Here is a 14,289-nt window from a genome sequence, read left to right as displayed (position 1 = left end):
ACCAGCTGGAGCTTTGGCTGATATCGCAAACCTCCTTCAGATCATCACATGAAATAAACATTAGGTTGCTTTAAGCCCTGCAGGTTCTGTGGCAGTCAGTGTTGGTTAGGGACACCTGCAGGTTCAAAATCCAATTACAGTATGAATTGCAGGAGATTTTCTCGAGCTACAATGTAGTCCATTGTTTTCAAAATAAAAATGGACTTAACCGGTCGTCTTCATGTAGACAGACATGTGGTGTGGTCTTCTTATGGTGTTCATAGTGGTAATTATCCTCAAATTGATGCCCTCCCGTATAAATAATTTCTCCCTGTTTGCTCATGTACAGGGTGACCAAAAAGGCGTGATGTCTACCCTATTATCTAAAAGAAATCAGCATTTCTTTAAGACTTATCAGACTTTGTAATGGTCTTGCAACTTTTGTGTCACCCTTATATATCAAGGGCATTGAGAATGGTATATAGAAAGGTAAGCAGCTGCTGCTCAAACTCCACAACTCCAACTGGTGGCACCATCTTTCAAAGGGTAGGAATGTGTGTCAAACCTGTAGGCAGGAGGATGCAGTCAATGTTCTCACAGGTATTGACTTTGAGCTGGGCAACTCACCAGGAAAGTCATCAGTAATACCTGGAGTACTGCCTGGCTCAGGAACCAGCCTACAGATAGTGGACTCTCCTGGTTACCTTTTTTTATGTTTAAGATAATCGACTACATTGTAGCTCAAGCTAACACTTAAGATAGCAGGAAGGTCACATTGGAATGTCTGGTTACTGCTATCCCTATCTACCCATCGAAGACCTAAATCTGTAGTTGTCAAATGACCAACTAGTAACTATCCTCCTAGTAAGCTGGGTCTCCTTGGAGCTGAGCATGGTCACGTGCTTGGCAATGGATCGTTGGAATCAAGTCAACCCATCACGGTGTTGAATGGCTCAGGTTTATGAATGCTGTATAAGAAAAATCCCGGGAGATTGAGGCTTTCCTGGTCCTCCATTTGGTAAACCAGGCTGACACACAATGTCCGTTTACTAATTAGTTTTATTTCTATTGTCTTAAGGTTTTATTCGTGTCAAGTAATGTGGTTTTATATCCTTGCAACATTGATTTACAAATGTACGCCAATACAAATTGAACTCAGATTTTAGATTTTGTGAAGGTATGTGCACTCAATACATCATGGGTGCACTTGAATGGCAGCGTTAGGCACGTGCAACCCAATTGCATGTGACCCCGAGGCAGCTGGGGTGGTTGCCATCCTGACTCAGTTACTTTCTGAGTACCCCAGCAACTGAGGAGAAACCGTTAGGCTTTGCCCAGAGCTCGATTGGGTCGCAACCGGCTGCCTGCTACCCCCGCGGTTAAAGAGTCATCGACAGCAGCTACTGACCCCGGCTACACAAGTGTGATTCACCCCCCACCCCCTCTGGCAAGTGATAGGGGCCCTGGAATCGAAGCTTTGCACGGGGCACCCACGGGGCAAACACCAGCTCTGCCCAGTCTGGAAAGGTAAACCAGGAACAATCCTTTAGAAGAGGGGGCTCCAACCGGTTGACCACTTGATTGTGATCAACTTCTTGGAGCATGAAGAGGTGGACCACAAACCAACCCCCCCCCCCCCCACCAGTCCAGGCACATCCGCGTCAAAGTTCCAGTAGCTACTGAGCCACGATACCTACGGCACAGCCGTAATTGAAGAAAAAATTCAACGAAGGAAAATGTGATTGTTGTTTTGGGGGCCAAGTCGGTCGGGTGTGTGACGTACGCGGAATCCCATCACCGCGCTCGAGAGCATCCAGACCGGCGGCCGCCGCTGTAGAGCACGAGGACATCCTTTCAGAGTGGCGGAGGGCAATTTCGGGGCCGACACCGGGAAACATTCCCTTTTCAATCCAGATGGCGATTTGAGGCTGGAGCGGGTCATCAGGAAGGATGTCCGAGGCCGGGACAGCGGACTCATTTAACACACAGCTTGAAGCTGCGATGGGCCGAAGGTCCAGGACGGGCATTCGGGATACAATGGACCTCGAAGGGAAACTTTCTCCATCCAAACCAAATCTTGGGAGCCTTGGGGGAAGCCCTGGGACCGCGGGGGGAGGGCGGGCCGAGTGCTGGAAGGGCGGCTCCGCGCTGGGACCGCGGGGGGAGGGCGGGCCGAGTGCTGGAAGGGCGGCTCCGCGCTGGGACCGCGGGGGGAGGGCGGGCCGAGTGCTGGAAGGGCGGCTCCGCGCTGGGACCGCGGGGGAGGGCGGGCCGAGTGCTGGAAGCGCGGCTCCGCGCTGGGACCGCGGGGGGAGGGCGGGCCGAGTGCTGGAAGGGCGGCTCCGCGCTGGGACCGCGGGGGAGGGCGGGCCGAGTGCTGGAAGCGCGGCTCCGCGCTGGGACCGCGGGGGGAGGGCGGGCCGAGTGCTGGAAGCGCGGCTCCGCGCTGGGACCGCGGGGGGAGGGCGGGCCGAGTGCTGGAAGCGCGGCTCCGCGCTGGGACTGGCTCCTTCGCAGCCATTTTGTCCAACCACAGCCGCTTCTTCAACTAACCAACCAGGGCTCCGGCAGCGCTTCAATAAGGTTTGTCCCCGCTTGGCCAATGATTCGCACCGATTTCTGCAGCTCCCCCGCTTGAACCTAATGTCCGTCCGTTTTTTATTTGCTGCGGATCGAGCAGGAAGAGGCGCGTTGGGGCTGCGCTCGGATTCGTGGCTCGAGCCGCGGACGGGCAGGACGGGGGCTGTGCGGGCGACGGGGCTCGGGCTCGGGCCGCGGCCTACAGGCGCTCGCTTCCCCGCTCTTTTTCTCTTCCCTCCCCCCCCTCCTCCCCTCCCCTCTCCCGCCCACCTCCCCCCCTCCCTCCCCCCTCTCCCTCTCTCTCCCTGGGATGGGGTTTCACCATATCCCTGAAGCGGTCGCCCACCCGCCCTCTCTCCCCTCCCTCGGGTCGGGGGTGTGTGGGGGGTATGGGGGGGGATCTCAAGCGGCCGCTGAACCAGCGCCCCGGTGCCGCCCGCGCTCGCTGCACTTTTTTGGCGGCGAGTGGGAGGGAGGGAGGGGGGGAAAAAAAGCGGGAGGGGAGGGAAATGGGGCCCTGACTGAGGAGGGAGGGGGAAGAGTATGAAGGTCCAGAGAGAGAGAGGGGAGAGGGAGGGAGTGGGTGGGTGGGGGAGAGAGAGAGGGTGGGGGGTGCCCCTGGTCAGGGGGAGAGAGAGGCCCGCGCTGGGGAGGGGAGGGAGGGAGCCCTGAGCTCTGCCTCTGCCTTCCGCCCCTGACATGGAGCTCAGGCCCACTCCGTGAGCTCAGGCCTCGGGGGTTTTGCTGTGTCGGTGACCTCCCCTCTCCCCTCCCCCCTGGTCTGGAGCAAAGGCGAGACGAGACTCTTCCCATTGCCACCGGCGGCTGTGGCAAACCCGAGGCTGAGAGTGCCGGTCAGTAACCTGGTCTGACATCAGCCGCCAATGTGTCCAAAGGTAACTCAACTGTCAGTCCAGACCAGACCAGACCACACCGGGCAACGTGGCTGAACTCTCCTCAGCCCTTTACTTTGCAAAGGGTTTCTGTATGTGTTTGTGCTCTTGATCTCGAAGTATGTTGTTCAGCATCTTCACCTCCCCCCCCCCCATACACACACACACACAGTTGTTTTTAAACCCAGTCTTTTTCAATGTCTTGTCCAGGAGTGTCTCTCGTCTGTTGGTCAATTCAGTATTTATTTCAACGAGTGTATTGGCAGTGAGGCTTGTGGCAGGTTTGAGTCGTGTCTGAGTGAAGTCTGTCATGCCTTAATGTCAATAAAAGGAATCGGAACCTCTCTCCCCCTTTCTTCCTCTGTCTTCCCCCCACACCCCCCTATACATTTTATATCAGTATTTGGGGTATATCTATTCTGACCCGAGTAGAAAAGATTTAAAAAGTGACCGTCAAAGGTTCTCTCACACCGTACCTCAAAAGCAGAGGTTGCTTATTCAGTGGTGGAGGCCACATTTCCTACGAAAGCTTATTATTGCAGTTTGATGCCATTAACCTGGATACTGGCCATAAATATTTTATCTCCAGTAATGCATTATTTGCTCACTGGCTACCTGCCTTGCTGGTGGTGCTTTACTGGCTGGCTGCACCTTAGCATTTACTGTTCCTTACAAATGTCTGGATAATCTTTGATTTATTGAAAGGAAATGGACAATTTGGCCAACTCGCTGTATTGGCAAGCGTGTGGGTGGAGTCTGTTTCACCACGATCAGATTGTTTCCATTTATATGAACTGGTTTTATGGTGAAATGGAAGTAAAAAAAAAAAATTCAAAACGACTAAAGGCACCAAAAGATATCTGGGTTAGAGAAAACACAGTATTATGATTTTTACATTTAGAAAAGCAGTTGTAGGATTATGCCTTGCAATATCATGATAATTAAAATGTTGACCATGGTCAAGTGAAACCAAACTTTGATTTCAAAGCCTTAAATTATAAGACAGAAATAATGTTTGTCATTTTTAAGCCAAAAAAATCTGCAAATGTTTGACTTGTAAAGTACAATTTTTTTTTCCAGTTGGTTCTTTTAAGTTCCTCCACAGGCTTACCCACCCTACCTCTGCAAACTTATTAAACCCTACAAACTCACATGCTTCCTCTGTTCAGCAGGTGCTGGCCTGCTTCACACTTCCCGCCCTGCCATTCCACCATCAGCTTTCAACCTATCTGCCCCCACTGACCCTTTGCCTCACCCCTTCCATTGCTTCCTTCAAGATCTGTCTACTTTCCTCTGACTGTGCCTTCAGTCAGCTTACCCTCCACACCTGATGCAAACCCTTGACTGTTCAACGCCTTGGGATATCCTGACGTGAAAGGAGATATATAAATGCAATTTGTTCTATTAGTGTTTGTTTTTGCTGCTGAGTGATCTACGGTTTGCAGGGGTAGAGATAAAGGCACACCCAATGAGGCACCGCCCACCTGTATATTCTCATAACAACACAACTTTTAATTTAGTAGTGTATGCCATTTTTGCTCGATAATAACAGATGAACGTAGTAATAACATCACGATATACTGATGTATTTTAAAATCTGATTTTATTGAAATTAACTGATTGGCAACTTGTGAAAGGATAAGGTTGTATAACTAATAACTTTCCTCTGTAAAATGCTTCTTTTTAGAGAGGAAAGGATATATGGTTTGTCACATTTTTTTAGATATATGCTGGTAGATTCCTTTGGTATTTCTGGCTTCAAGTTTATGGAGGAGCTGGCTGTTTAGTGTGGTTTTCTGTCCCTGTAGCAAGTTCCAGAAACCTGCAAATGTCTCTACATAGTTTCAGAATGTTGCATACCACTGCAAAGTACAAGACAGCCGGGGAAAGCACCCTGTGGGTTTGGCAGACTCGCAGATGGTCGTGGAGAGTACAAAAAAAATCTAGAAAAGCTGTCAAAAAGAAATCCAATGTACATTTAGAAACTGGATAGTCTCTATCCGCGCACAATTCCATAAGCAGAAATGCTCAATGTTCAGGTGTGAGCTCAATGTGTTCATACTTTCTGAGTGCAGTAACTTGTTTGTGAAGCTCACACTTTATATTGCTACCCCTTTCCAGCTGTTAACATTTTAAGATGGTCTCTATATGATGGGAGGTTCAGAAATCCCCAAGCTCTTTTTAGAATGGTGAGTCACAGCATGTTGTAAAGATAACAAGCAGAAATAGCCAGGTGGTGTTATCCTTTTATTATGATATTTAACAGTTAGTTGATATTTCAGTTGACTATCTTTTGGGTGTGAGAGGAACAGGAAAAAGCTCATAATAATAATCCTTGCATTTGATATAGCGCTTTTCACGTCGGGAGGACGTCCCAAAGCGCTTCACAGAACACACTGTAAAGTGAATTGACTATATTTGTGGGCGAACGCGGCAGCCAATTGCGCACAGCAATGTCCCACAAACAGTCGTAGATTGAAAATAACCAATTTATTATTGTTTTTGGTTTTGGAGGGATTATTATTAGGTGTGTGGAGTAAGGAAACTTGCCCAAGGTTTCGCCCTCTGCCTGGAGTTGAACTCAGGTCTCTCACTTGCAAAGCGAGTGCTCTAACCACTGAGCTACAGGACTCCACATGAGTAAACAGAATATATGGTTTCTATCACCTGTTAGATAAGAACGCTGGAGTCTCAAAGATCTTTAATAATACCTCATTGTAATTTGGGGAAATGTTTAAAAGAGTCAGATAAGCTATTTTGTTACTGTAATTTAGAGTGTAAAAATAATTGCTACTGTGTTTATCAAGTTAGTGTGCCATAATCTTATATCATGTGCATACTCTGAAGCTCTGATCAATATTTCTACACTAGGTCATGATATATTCTTGTTTTGCAATAGATGTGAAACAAGATATCTAATATAGTATTTTACTAACTTATTTCAGAAAAAAAATGTCAGCTGACTCTTGATGGTGAGCGAGTTACAAAGCAATCTCAGAATCCCTTGATATTCAGTGTAAATCACACAGGTTGAGCAAAGGTAGTGAGTGGGGTGTTTAGTCAGTCTTGTGCCGTGTGTGATATTAATCTTTATTGAGTTGAAAATGTTATGAAATGGAAATTAGTAACTGAATTTATGGCATTGGAGAGATTTATTTAAAAAGTGCTTATAAGAAATAGGAGATGATGTTATGTTAAGGACATTTTTCAATTTCAATATTTCAATGTTATAATAAAGGGTGTTGGATATTGGTAGAATTACAGTGATTTTCTAAAAGCATTTTACATTTCATTATGACAGATTTACATTCTTACAAGAAAAAAATGAATACTTCAAATAGTGTGATCTGTTCACGAAGCTGTTTACAGTCACCACAGGAAGTGTAGTTATATTTTTAAAATGACTCAATTGTTGTTAAACTGCTACAGTTTTGATGTTTTCCTTTTAAGGATTTGCTTAAAGAACCCTAATTTGTATATTAACAAATTGTGTATTCTGTATTTATTTTGATCAACTCTGTAGCCTAATTATAAATATTTTTGCTGCCAGGCTTCTGTGAGTATTGGTGAATTTCCCTTTTGATCATGCTACTTTCACTTTTGAGGTGCACAAAACTATGATTGAATCCCATTGTACACAATATGTTCAAACAGATTTGCCTAAACTAGGTACAATACCCACTGCTAATATTTCCATTTATATGAACTGGAATTTGCATTATGCACAAGTTTAACAGCAAATTCAGCAATAACACCTGTGCATGAGTGACCGCTATTCCAAGAAGTAGGCTTGACCAGTGGTTTTATTTCTCCACAAGGTACTGTTTCTATATAGGCTGCTTAATGTAAGTAGAGTTATCGACTTCTTTATCAACACCAATTTATGCTTCAGCCTGTCAGCTCCAGTATGTTTTTGGTTCTTGTGCAGTTCATTAACATTTTCTGTCTGTAATCACTTGCCCATATAAGTGCTTAATTCTGTATATGCAATAAAACAAATCAATACATTAGAATTAATTATGATTGCCCTCCAGGACATTGTCCAAATGGCCATTCTTTATGCGTAAGCCTAAACAGGAGAATATTTAATCATGGGGAATTCAGGGACAAATCTGATCTTGTCACTTACATGAACACTTTCCAGCAAGTTCACTAGATCTCAATCAGAAGCAAGATTCATGACTTGATTATTACTTCTCCTTATCTTAGGGCTACTAATATCAATTGTACTGCCCCAACTGCTACCCTAGCTAAGATCAGCTATTTCAGGACAGACCAGGGAAACAGACCTATGGACTTTTGGTCTGTGTGGTGTCATTAAATACTGGGCACTGCTTTTAGCTGGAGCCTCTTACAATATCTTCCTGAGAGATGAAAAATATACTGCAGAACTGAATCCTTAGATTAAAAAGTTACAATCCTGTAACGCAGGAGTACGGACAATCTACAACTCCATTGAAATCTAACAATGTATTGACTTAATTTGAACTCACCTCCACAGCTTGCGCCATTTTAATGTATTTTATGTATTCAGATTCTTGTTCCATTTTCTTTCTGCATTTCCAATCGCGGTGTAACAGACCTGCATATACACTTTGAACATGTGTTTACTGAAGCAAAATGATTACTGTGCACTGCAGAACTCAGGTTATGTGGATGTTGTACAAAAGCACTCAGAGATGTTAGCAAAACAGTATTATTTGTCTTTGTAACCCAGAGAATCTTGTCTGACCTAATGTGGATCCTACAGTGTCAAAGGATTACTTTACAAGATTCATGTAAGCTTACAAACAAATCTAACATCCCCTTTTAAAACATTGTCTACATATATTATTGATTTGCATTATTTTAAGAATGTATTATGCAATCGTAATACTCGACTGCTCATTTTTTAGGAAGTAAATCAGTATTGTTTCACTTAAATATTCTTCCTTTTCCAGATGGATGGCGACGGTTCCACAACAGATGCTTCGCAGTTAGGAATTGCTGGCGATTATATAGGTGGAAGTCACTATGTGTTACAGTCCCATGAAGGTAAGAACCTGCAAGAATGGAGTTTCTCTCAGCGTCCTGGCCAACATTCCCTACTATGAAATTGGTCATTCACTTCATAATTCTTTTACCATTTCCTTCTGTACTTCCAATCGCAGTGTAACATACCTGCATTGAACTTTGAACATGTGTTTTCTGGGACATTGCCATGCCAAATTGGCTGCCATGTTTGCCTACAAATAGACAGTCGCTACAGCTTATAGCAAACTTGACACTAAACATGCTTTTGAGCTGTTTTGATGTTGTAGGTGCAAAACAAATACAATGATTATTATTAAAATTCGGTTTCCAGGGCAATTGTATTGGGTGCCAGTCAATGCACAGCATCCTTCCAAAACATTACTCCCTGCTGCCTAAAATGGACTCCTGGTATCTGGTCTAAAAATAGATGTCTCTTGTATGTGCGAAGGGGGTTGCAGAGTTCTGGGAACACCCCTGGTTATACTAATTCTGGGTACCAAAAGTGCAAAAACCTTCCATTTTCAAGCTGCATTATGACAGCACCACCCCGATTCCAAAAATTAACCTTGAAAAATGTAAAAGTGCACTTGAGTATATAGTCCGTATTTTTTATTTAAAATTGCTATGCTTCAGGAGATACAGATGAAGGGCTTGGTGATCATGATGACACAAATGGCTCCAAAGAATCCTATAGAGAACAAGACATCTATCTTCCGATTGCTAATGTCGCTCGGATAATGAAATCAGCCGTGCCTACAACAGGAAAGGTATTATTCAACTTGTATTATGTGAAGGAGAAGTATCACCTATGTCTTCTGGCGCATAGCTCAGCATTATTGGTGCATGTTACAAGTGTGTGGACTTAGACTTTATATTAAAGAATGAATTTTCTTAGAGCTAGGAGTTATAAAATGAACATACTTCACAGTCAGTTATGTAGAATTCTTTTCTGATGTTTTTTGGTGACTGATTTTGATTGTAAGTGTAGATAATAAACCCTGCCTGTGGCTAGCAGTCTCTGATAGGCAGTGGACATCCTCAGAGTGGGACTAGAAACATGATGGAGATTTTGAACTGATCAATCTGCTGCAAAGGAATGTGCCTCAGCCTGCAACAGGCTGCGGGGGTTGATAATGATCAGCTCCTTTTTCTATTTGTGGATTTGGTATCTGTTACTATTGAGCGTGAATCTTGACACAGGTCCATCTTGTAAATGTAAATGGTTACTAGCGTGTCTAATCTCATACCAATCCACCAAGATTTGTGGAGATTTGAGTTGCACTTAGAGTTTTAGAATAACCACTTTTAATCTAGTTAAGTGCAAGCTCCTTGTTGACTTCCTGTAAGATGTTGTTCTATATGGGCATCTCTGTTATCTACTTGGGGTACCAGATTGCTTGTTTTATAATGTACAACAACTGGAGGCAGCAAATTGCACTCTCATTGGTCAAATGATGTGCAGAGCTTCCAACGCTTGTACCTGAATGAAGGTTGAATGTTAGTGAAGAACTGTCTTTAAACATATCTGAAGGTGATGCAGTGAACCAATGCTTCTGAACTTTTTTGAAGTTTAACTTGAGTGCAGCCATGTAGTGTGAGAGTGCCTGTGTAAACATGGTCTCCAGTGACTTGCCAAATTATGGATTTCACTCTTATCAGGGATTTCAAAACCATGTTGCATTGATACAGAAATTGTCATTTGAAACCTTATTTGTCTTACAATTTTTAAAATTCTTTGTTGTGAAAGACCTGTGTAAATGTCATTCCCGCAGAGAAAGGAAAGATGAGTGTCCCACTCCCAAGCCTCTGTGAAACCTGTTGTTAATCTAGAAACAGCATTCTGCATTAATTCTGAGTAGGAAATAATCGTTACAGGGTTTAGTTATAAAATGTGTCTTCAAATTCTGAGGTACAGTTTAGTCCTATTAGAAAGCTACTGCAGCAAGAAAGGAACATGTATTCATCACTCAAGTTTACTGTTTAGCACTCTACTTTTAGGTACCCTATCTGTAATTGAGAATGCAATAGATATTGACTTGTGAGTTTCAATGGATATGATAAAGTCAGAAAACTAATATATTGATCTCTGAATACTCCAACTTGATATTTTTTTCTCACCAGATTGCTAAGGATGCTAAAGAGTGTGTTCAAGAGTGCGTGAGCGAGTTTATCAGTTTTATAACGTCAGAAGCCAGTGAAAGGTGTCACCAGGAGAAACGCAAAACTATCAACGGAGAAGACATCCTTTTTGCTATGTCTACACTGGGGTTTGATAGTTATGTGGAACCACTAAAACTGTACTTGCAGAAATTCAGAGAGGTAAGCTTGCTTAACATTTAGCATTTTACATGTCTAAACTATTGCTATTTTTGATGTATTGGTAAACTGTTGGTAGTTTGTGTTATTTTAGAAGTCAGCAATTTTTGTGCAGTTTCTGGCTCACACAGTGGAAAAACTATCTTGTTGCCAGAACTACTATTGATTTGCTGTGTGTGTGTGTATGAATGTGAATGAAGAGAGAGAACTGGAATGGATTCTCTCCAAGTCTCTGGTCTCATCTGGGATCTTCCATCGACAGCAAGACCGGGACAGGAAGTTTGCTGCCGACCTGATTCCACCTGGTGTCATTTCCATTGTCTCAGTGCACTGGAATACCATTATCTGGTGGTTTTGCACTATCTCTGTTGCTTTTGATTCTTGTAATGTTAGCTCCATGCAAAATCAAGGAGGTACCTGGAAGAAGCAAATTGATTTTTCAATCACTTTGTCTTTTTTAATATAATAAAGCTGAATTGAATTGTTCAGGCAATGAAAGGGGAGAAAGGAATAAACCCGGCAACAGGTGGAAGTGCTGATGGGCTTGGCGAGGAACTCACAGAAGAATCATTCTGTAAGTATTGGCATCTGCTGATTATAGATTGTTGTGCTGGAATTTAAGAAATATTACTGAGGTTGGCAGCTCGATGTCAGGAGAGATATTTGCATATAAATACAGCTATTTTTTATAATCGGTAGAAAACAACTTAATGCATTGAAAGACTTTGGAGCAGTCTTAAGGTCGAAATATTGCAGTTTGAGTCCGGGAAGGCCTTGTTTGAAGTATCTTAGTGCCCAACAGCCTGTTGCTGCATGGCCCAATGTAGATTTTGAGGGAAAGGTTTACATGTTGTCGCAGTAACAGCGTATCCATAAATGACTGTTTTTGCCTGTTACAATGTTAATGTGTCATAAGAAACTTGTCAATGTCAAGAAAAATACAAGATTTGTTTTGCCCTGCCTTTTAATAGCACTCAAGAATTCCACAGAGCTATGCACTGTTTGCTTTCAGCCTCTCTTCCCCCACCCTTTGGAACTCCATCCCACAATCCCTTCACTTTGCTCCCTCCCTTGCCTCCTTCAAGGCAGGACTTAAGACTCTCCTTTTCGACTGTACCTTCAGCCGCCCTCCTAGCTCTCTGACCTCCCTCTTCCCAACTCTGACCCCACACGCTTGGGTCCTGATCCCTGACTGTTCAGCACCTTGCGACGTCCTCTTGACGTGAAAGGCGCTTTACAAAAGTAATTTTGCTGTTGTCTAGAAGATGTGAAAAGTGCTATATCAAATGCAAGGATTCTTGTTTATTATAAAAGGTTAAACGATTTATGATTTGATTCTTATTCCCAACAGCTAATCAATTGACAACAGGACTGATCACTGCTGATGGCCAGCAACAAAATGTGATGGTTTATACAACATCTTACCAACAGGTAGGAGTTAAGCGTTTGTTAAAACTGCAGTGTTGTTGTCTTGCAGCAATCAATCCCGGTGTTGAGTTTCATCTCTAATGTGTTTTGTTACTGACAGAACCTGTTCCATTTTTATGAATGTCCTGACAAAATATACAATTAATTCACTTTACAGTATATTCTGTGAACCGCTTTGAGACGTCTCGAAGAAGTGCTAAGGCGCTATATGAAACGCAAGAATTATTAAGCTAAAATAGCTTTTCTTTATTTGAAAAAACAAATATAAAAACTTCTAATTCTAAATTTCCTCATTATTACTGCCTATAAAAAAGACAAAAACTAGAATTTGTGAAGAGAATCCAGTTTTAATATAGTTCAGTAAAACTTTCACAAGTATGATCTGTATGAATTATATAATAGCCCAAGTCTCGTTGAATTTCCTACTATTGATGAAATTTACAATTATTATAATAATCCTGGCATTTGATGTAGCGCTTTTCACGTCTTCTCGACATCTCGAAGCGCTTCATAGAATAGACTGTATATTTGTGGGCAAAACAATTCATACTTTGCCCCAACTCGAAACGCTCCAGGACACTATCCCGCGTGAAGGGTGCTATATATAAATGCAAGTTGTTGTCTTATGTGAGGTTTACTGTAATATGCAATACATCAGCAATGTGATCAATAATCTAGTCCAAATATGATTGTACTTTTTAAAAATCAGATTAGTGCTTCATTATCAAACTGTGCTGAGGTAATTGAGTATTGTTTCTGTAACAAAGAAATGGGCCAACAGAGCTTCAGTATTGTCCGGCCATTTTTACTGGAAGCTGATCGATTGCTTTTTCTCTTCTTAATTTTGCAGATTTCAGGTGTACAACCAATTCAGTTCTCCTGATCGAAATGTAAGATGTAGAAACGTATGAAACTGTGTGATAACAGATTACTGGCTGAAAATGAACAAGGATAAGAGCAGAGAAACTATCAGCTGACCTGATGAGGATCGATTGACCTGCTCCGTACTATATTCTGGATAGATGTAGATGCTTTGATAGGTTCCTGGGGTGTGACCAAGAAATACAATTTCTAACCCTACCTGAAGGATCATTTCTTATTTACCGGTTTTAAAAAGAAAACTGAATCTTTATAATGTATCACAGTTACAAAGTACTTTTGTTTTGTACAAGAGTTTGTTTGGTTTTGTGTAAAGAAAATGCTGGAGCTGATTTCGTTGGCAGCTGTGTGACTGATTTATTACTGTCAAAGCTTACTGGACAGTATCTTATTTTCATATTGAATCATGTTGCTCCTTTTGTAATTCAAATAAGTAATTTCACTAGATGTACCCTTTTAATAAAACAGGTGTATAATAAATTGTTTTTGAGAGTACTAAAGCAGATGTTTTGGTCTGTCTGTTGCGCTTTACAGCCTGTTGATGTGAACTGATCCAGAAGTTGCTCCAATTACTCTTTGCTTTGTGAATTGTCCTCGTCCACCTTAAATTGTCTGGATCATCAATCTGGATTAACTTTTCACATTGAACCTCCTTTGCATGGGAATCAAACAACCCTTGATGATAGATTTTACTGGAGGAGGTGGTTGAGGCTCACACTGAGCTTAAAGCTACTGCTGTCCACTTAACTCTGTCCTAAAGGGTGAAACGCTTTTTGTTTTTTTTCTATAGATGACCCACATTTTCCTTTCTAATTGTGATTATTTGAAGAAGTTGACATTTTACCCCTTTTTGTTCTTCTGGGCTACAATTCTTTAGAACTCAGTTGCCATCCTGTACTTCACCCAAATTGACTTGACCAGGACATTAAACTACAAGCACATTTCACCTCACCCTTTCCACCTCTCCAGCTCTGAGATTGGACACTGCTAGGAATTGGGAGCTGATTTTCCCCACATCCCTCATCTGGGTCATTGAGGCTCACTAAACCACTATTGTGTCTATCTGAGGACTGAGCCAGAACTAACCGCACAAACTGACATTGCTGTTGTGCATGTTAAGTAATGATCAGTTAATAGATGCGTTCTATAGGATCCCAAATAAGTTGGTGGTCTAAGTAAAATTGAGGAATAAATCTAATCG

General features: G+C 42.7%; 1 protein-coding gene across 2 annotated transcripts; it reads left to right on the top strand.

The window, feature by feature from the left end:
- The first annotated feature begins 2,400 nt into the window (after positions 1-2,400).
- Positions 2,401-13,151, top strand: nfyba (nuclear transcription factor Y, beta a). 2 transcript variants are annotated; one of them, XM_007895300.2, is made up of 7 exons: positions 2,401-2,562; positions 8,393-8,486; positions 9,099-9,232; positions 10,587-10,784; positions 11,271-11,355; positions 12,133-12,212; positions 13,060-13,151. In XM_007895300.2, the coding sequence occupies exons 2-7, from the start codon at positions 8,393-8,395 to the stop codon at positions 13,090-13,092; spliced, it is 624 nt and encodes a 207-aa protein (XP_007893491.1). In that variant the 5' UTR covers positions 2,401-2,562; the 3' UTR covers positions 13,093-13,151. The 2 variants fall into 2 exon arrangements, with proteins under 2 accessions (XP_007893491.1, XP_007893490.1); XM_007895299.2 differs by lacking the exon at positions 2,401-2,562 and adding an exon at positions 3,251-3,455.
- The last annotated feature ends 1,138 nt before the right edge of the window (positions 13,152-14,289 follow it).

Source organism: Callorhinchus milii, unplaced genomic scaffold (assembly GCF_018977255.1).
Source record: "Callorhinchus milii isolate IMCB2004 unplaced genomic scaffold, IMCB_Cmil_1.0 Scaffold5, whole genome shotgun sequence".
NCBI classification, from domain to species: Eukaryota; Metazoa; Chordata; class Chondrichthyes; order Chimaeriformes; family Callorhinchidae; genus Callorhinchus; species Callorhinchus milii.
Note: the sequence above shows the minus strand (reverse complement) of the source record. Positions and strands in the feature narration are given on the sequence as shown.

Bases quoted from the DNA above. Each gene is read 5' to 3' on its own strand.
- nfyba (XM_007895299.2), top strand. The intron at 9,233-10,586 runs GTATTATTCAAC...TTTTCTCACCAG, and splicing joins CCGTGCCTACAACAGGAAAG to ATTGCTAAGGATGCTAAAGA. The intron at 10,785-11,270 runs GTAAGCTTGCTT...TGAATTGTTCAG, and splicing joins ACTTGCAGAAATTCAGAGAG to GCAATGAAAGGGGAGAAAGG.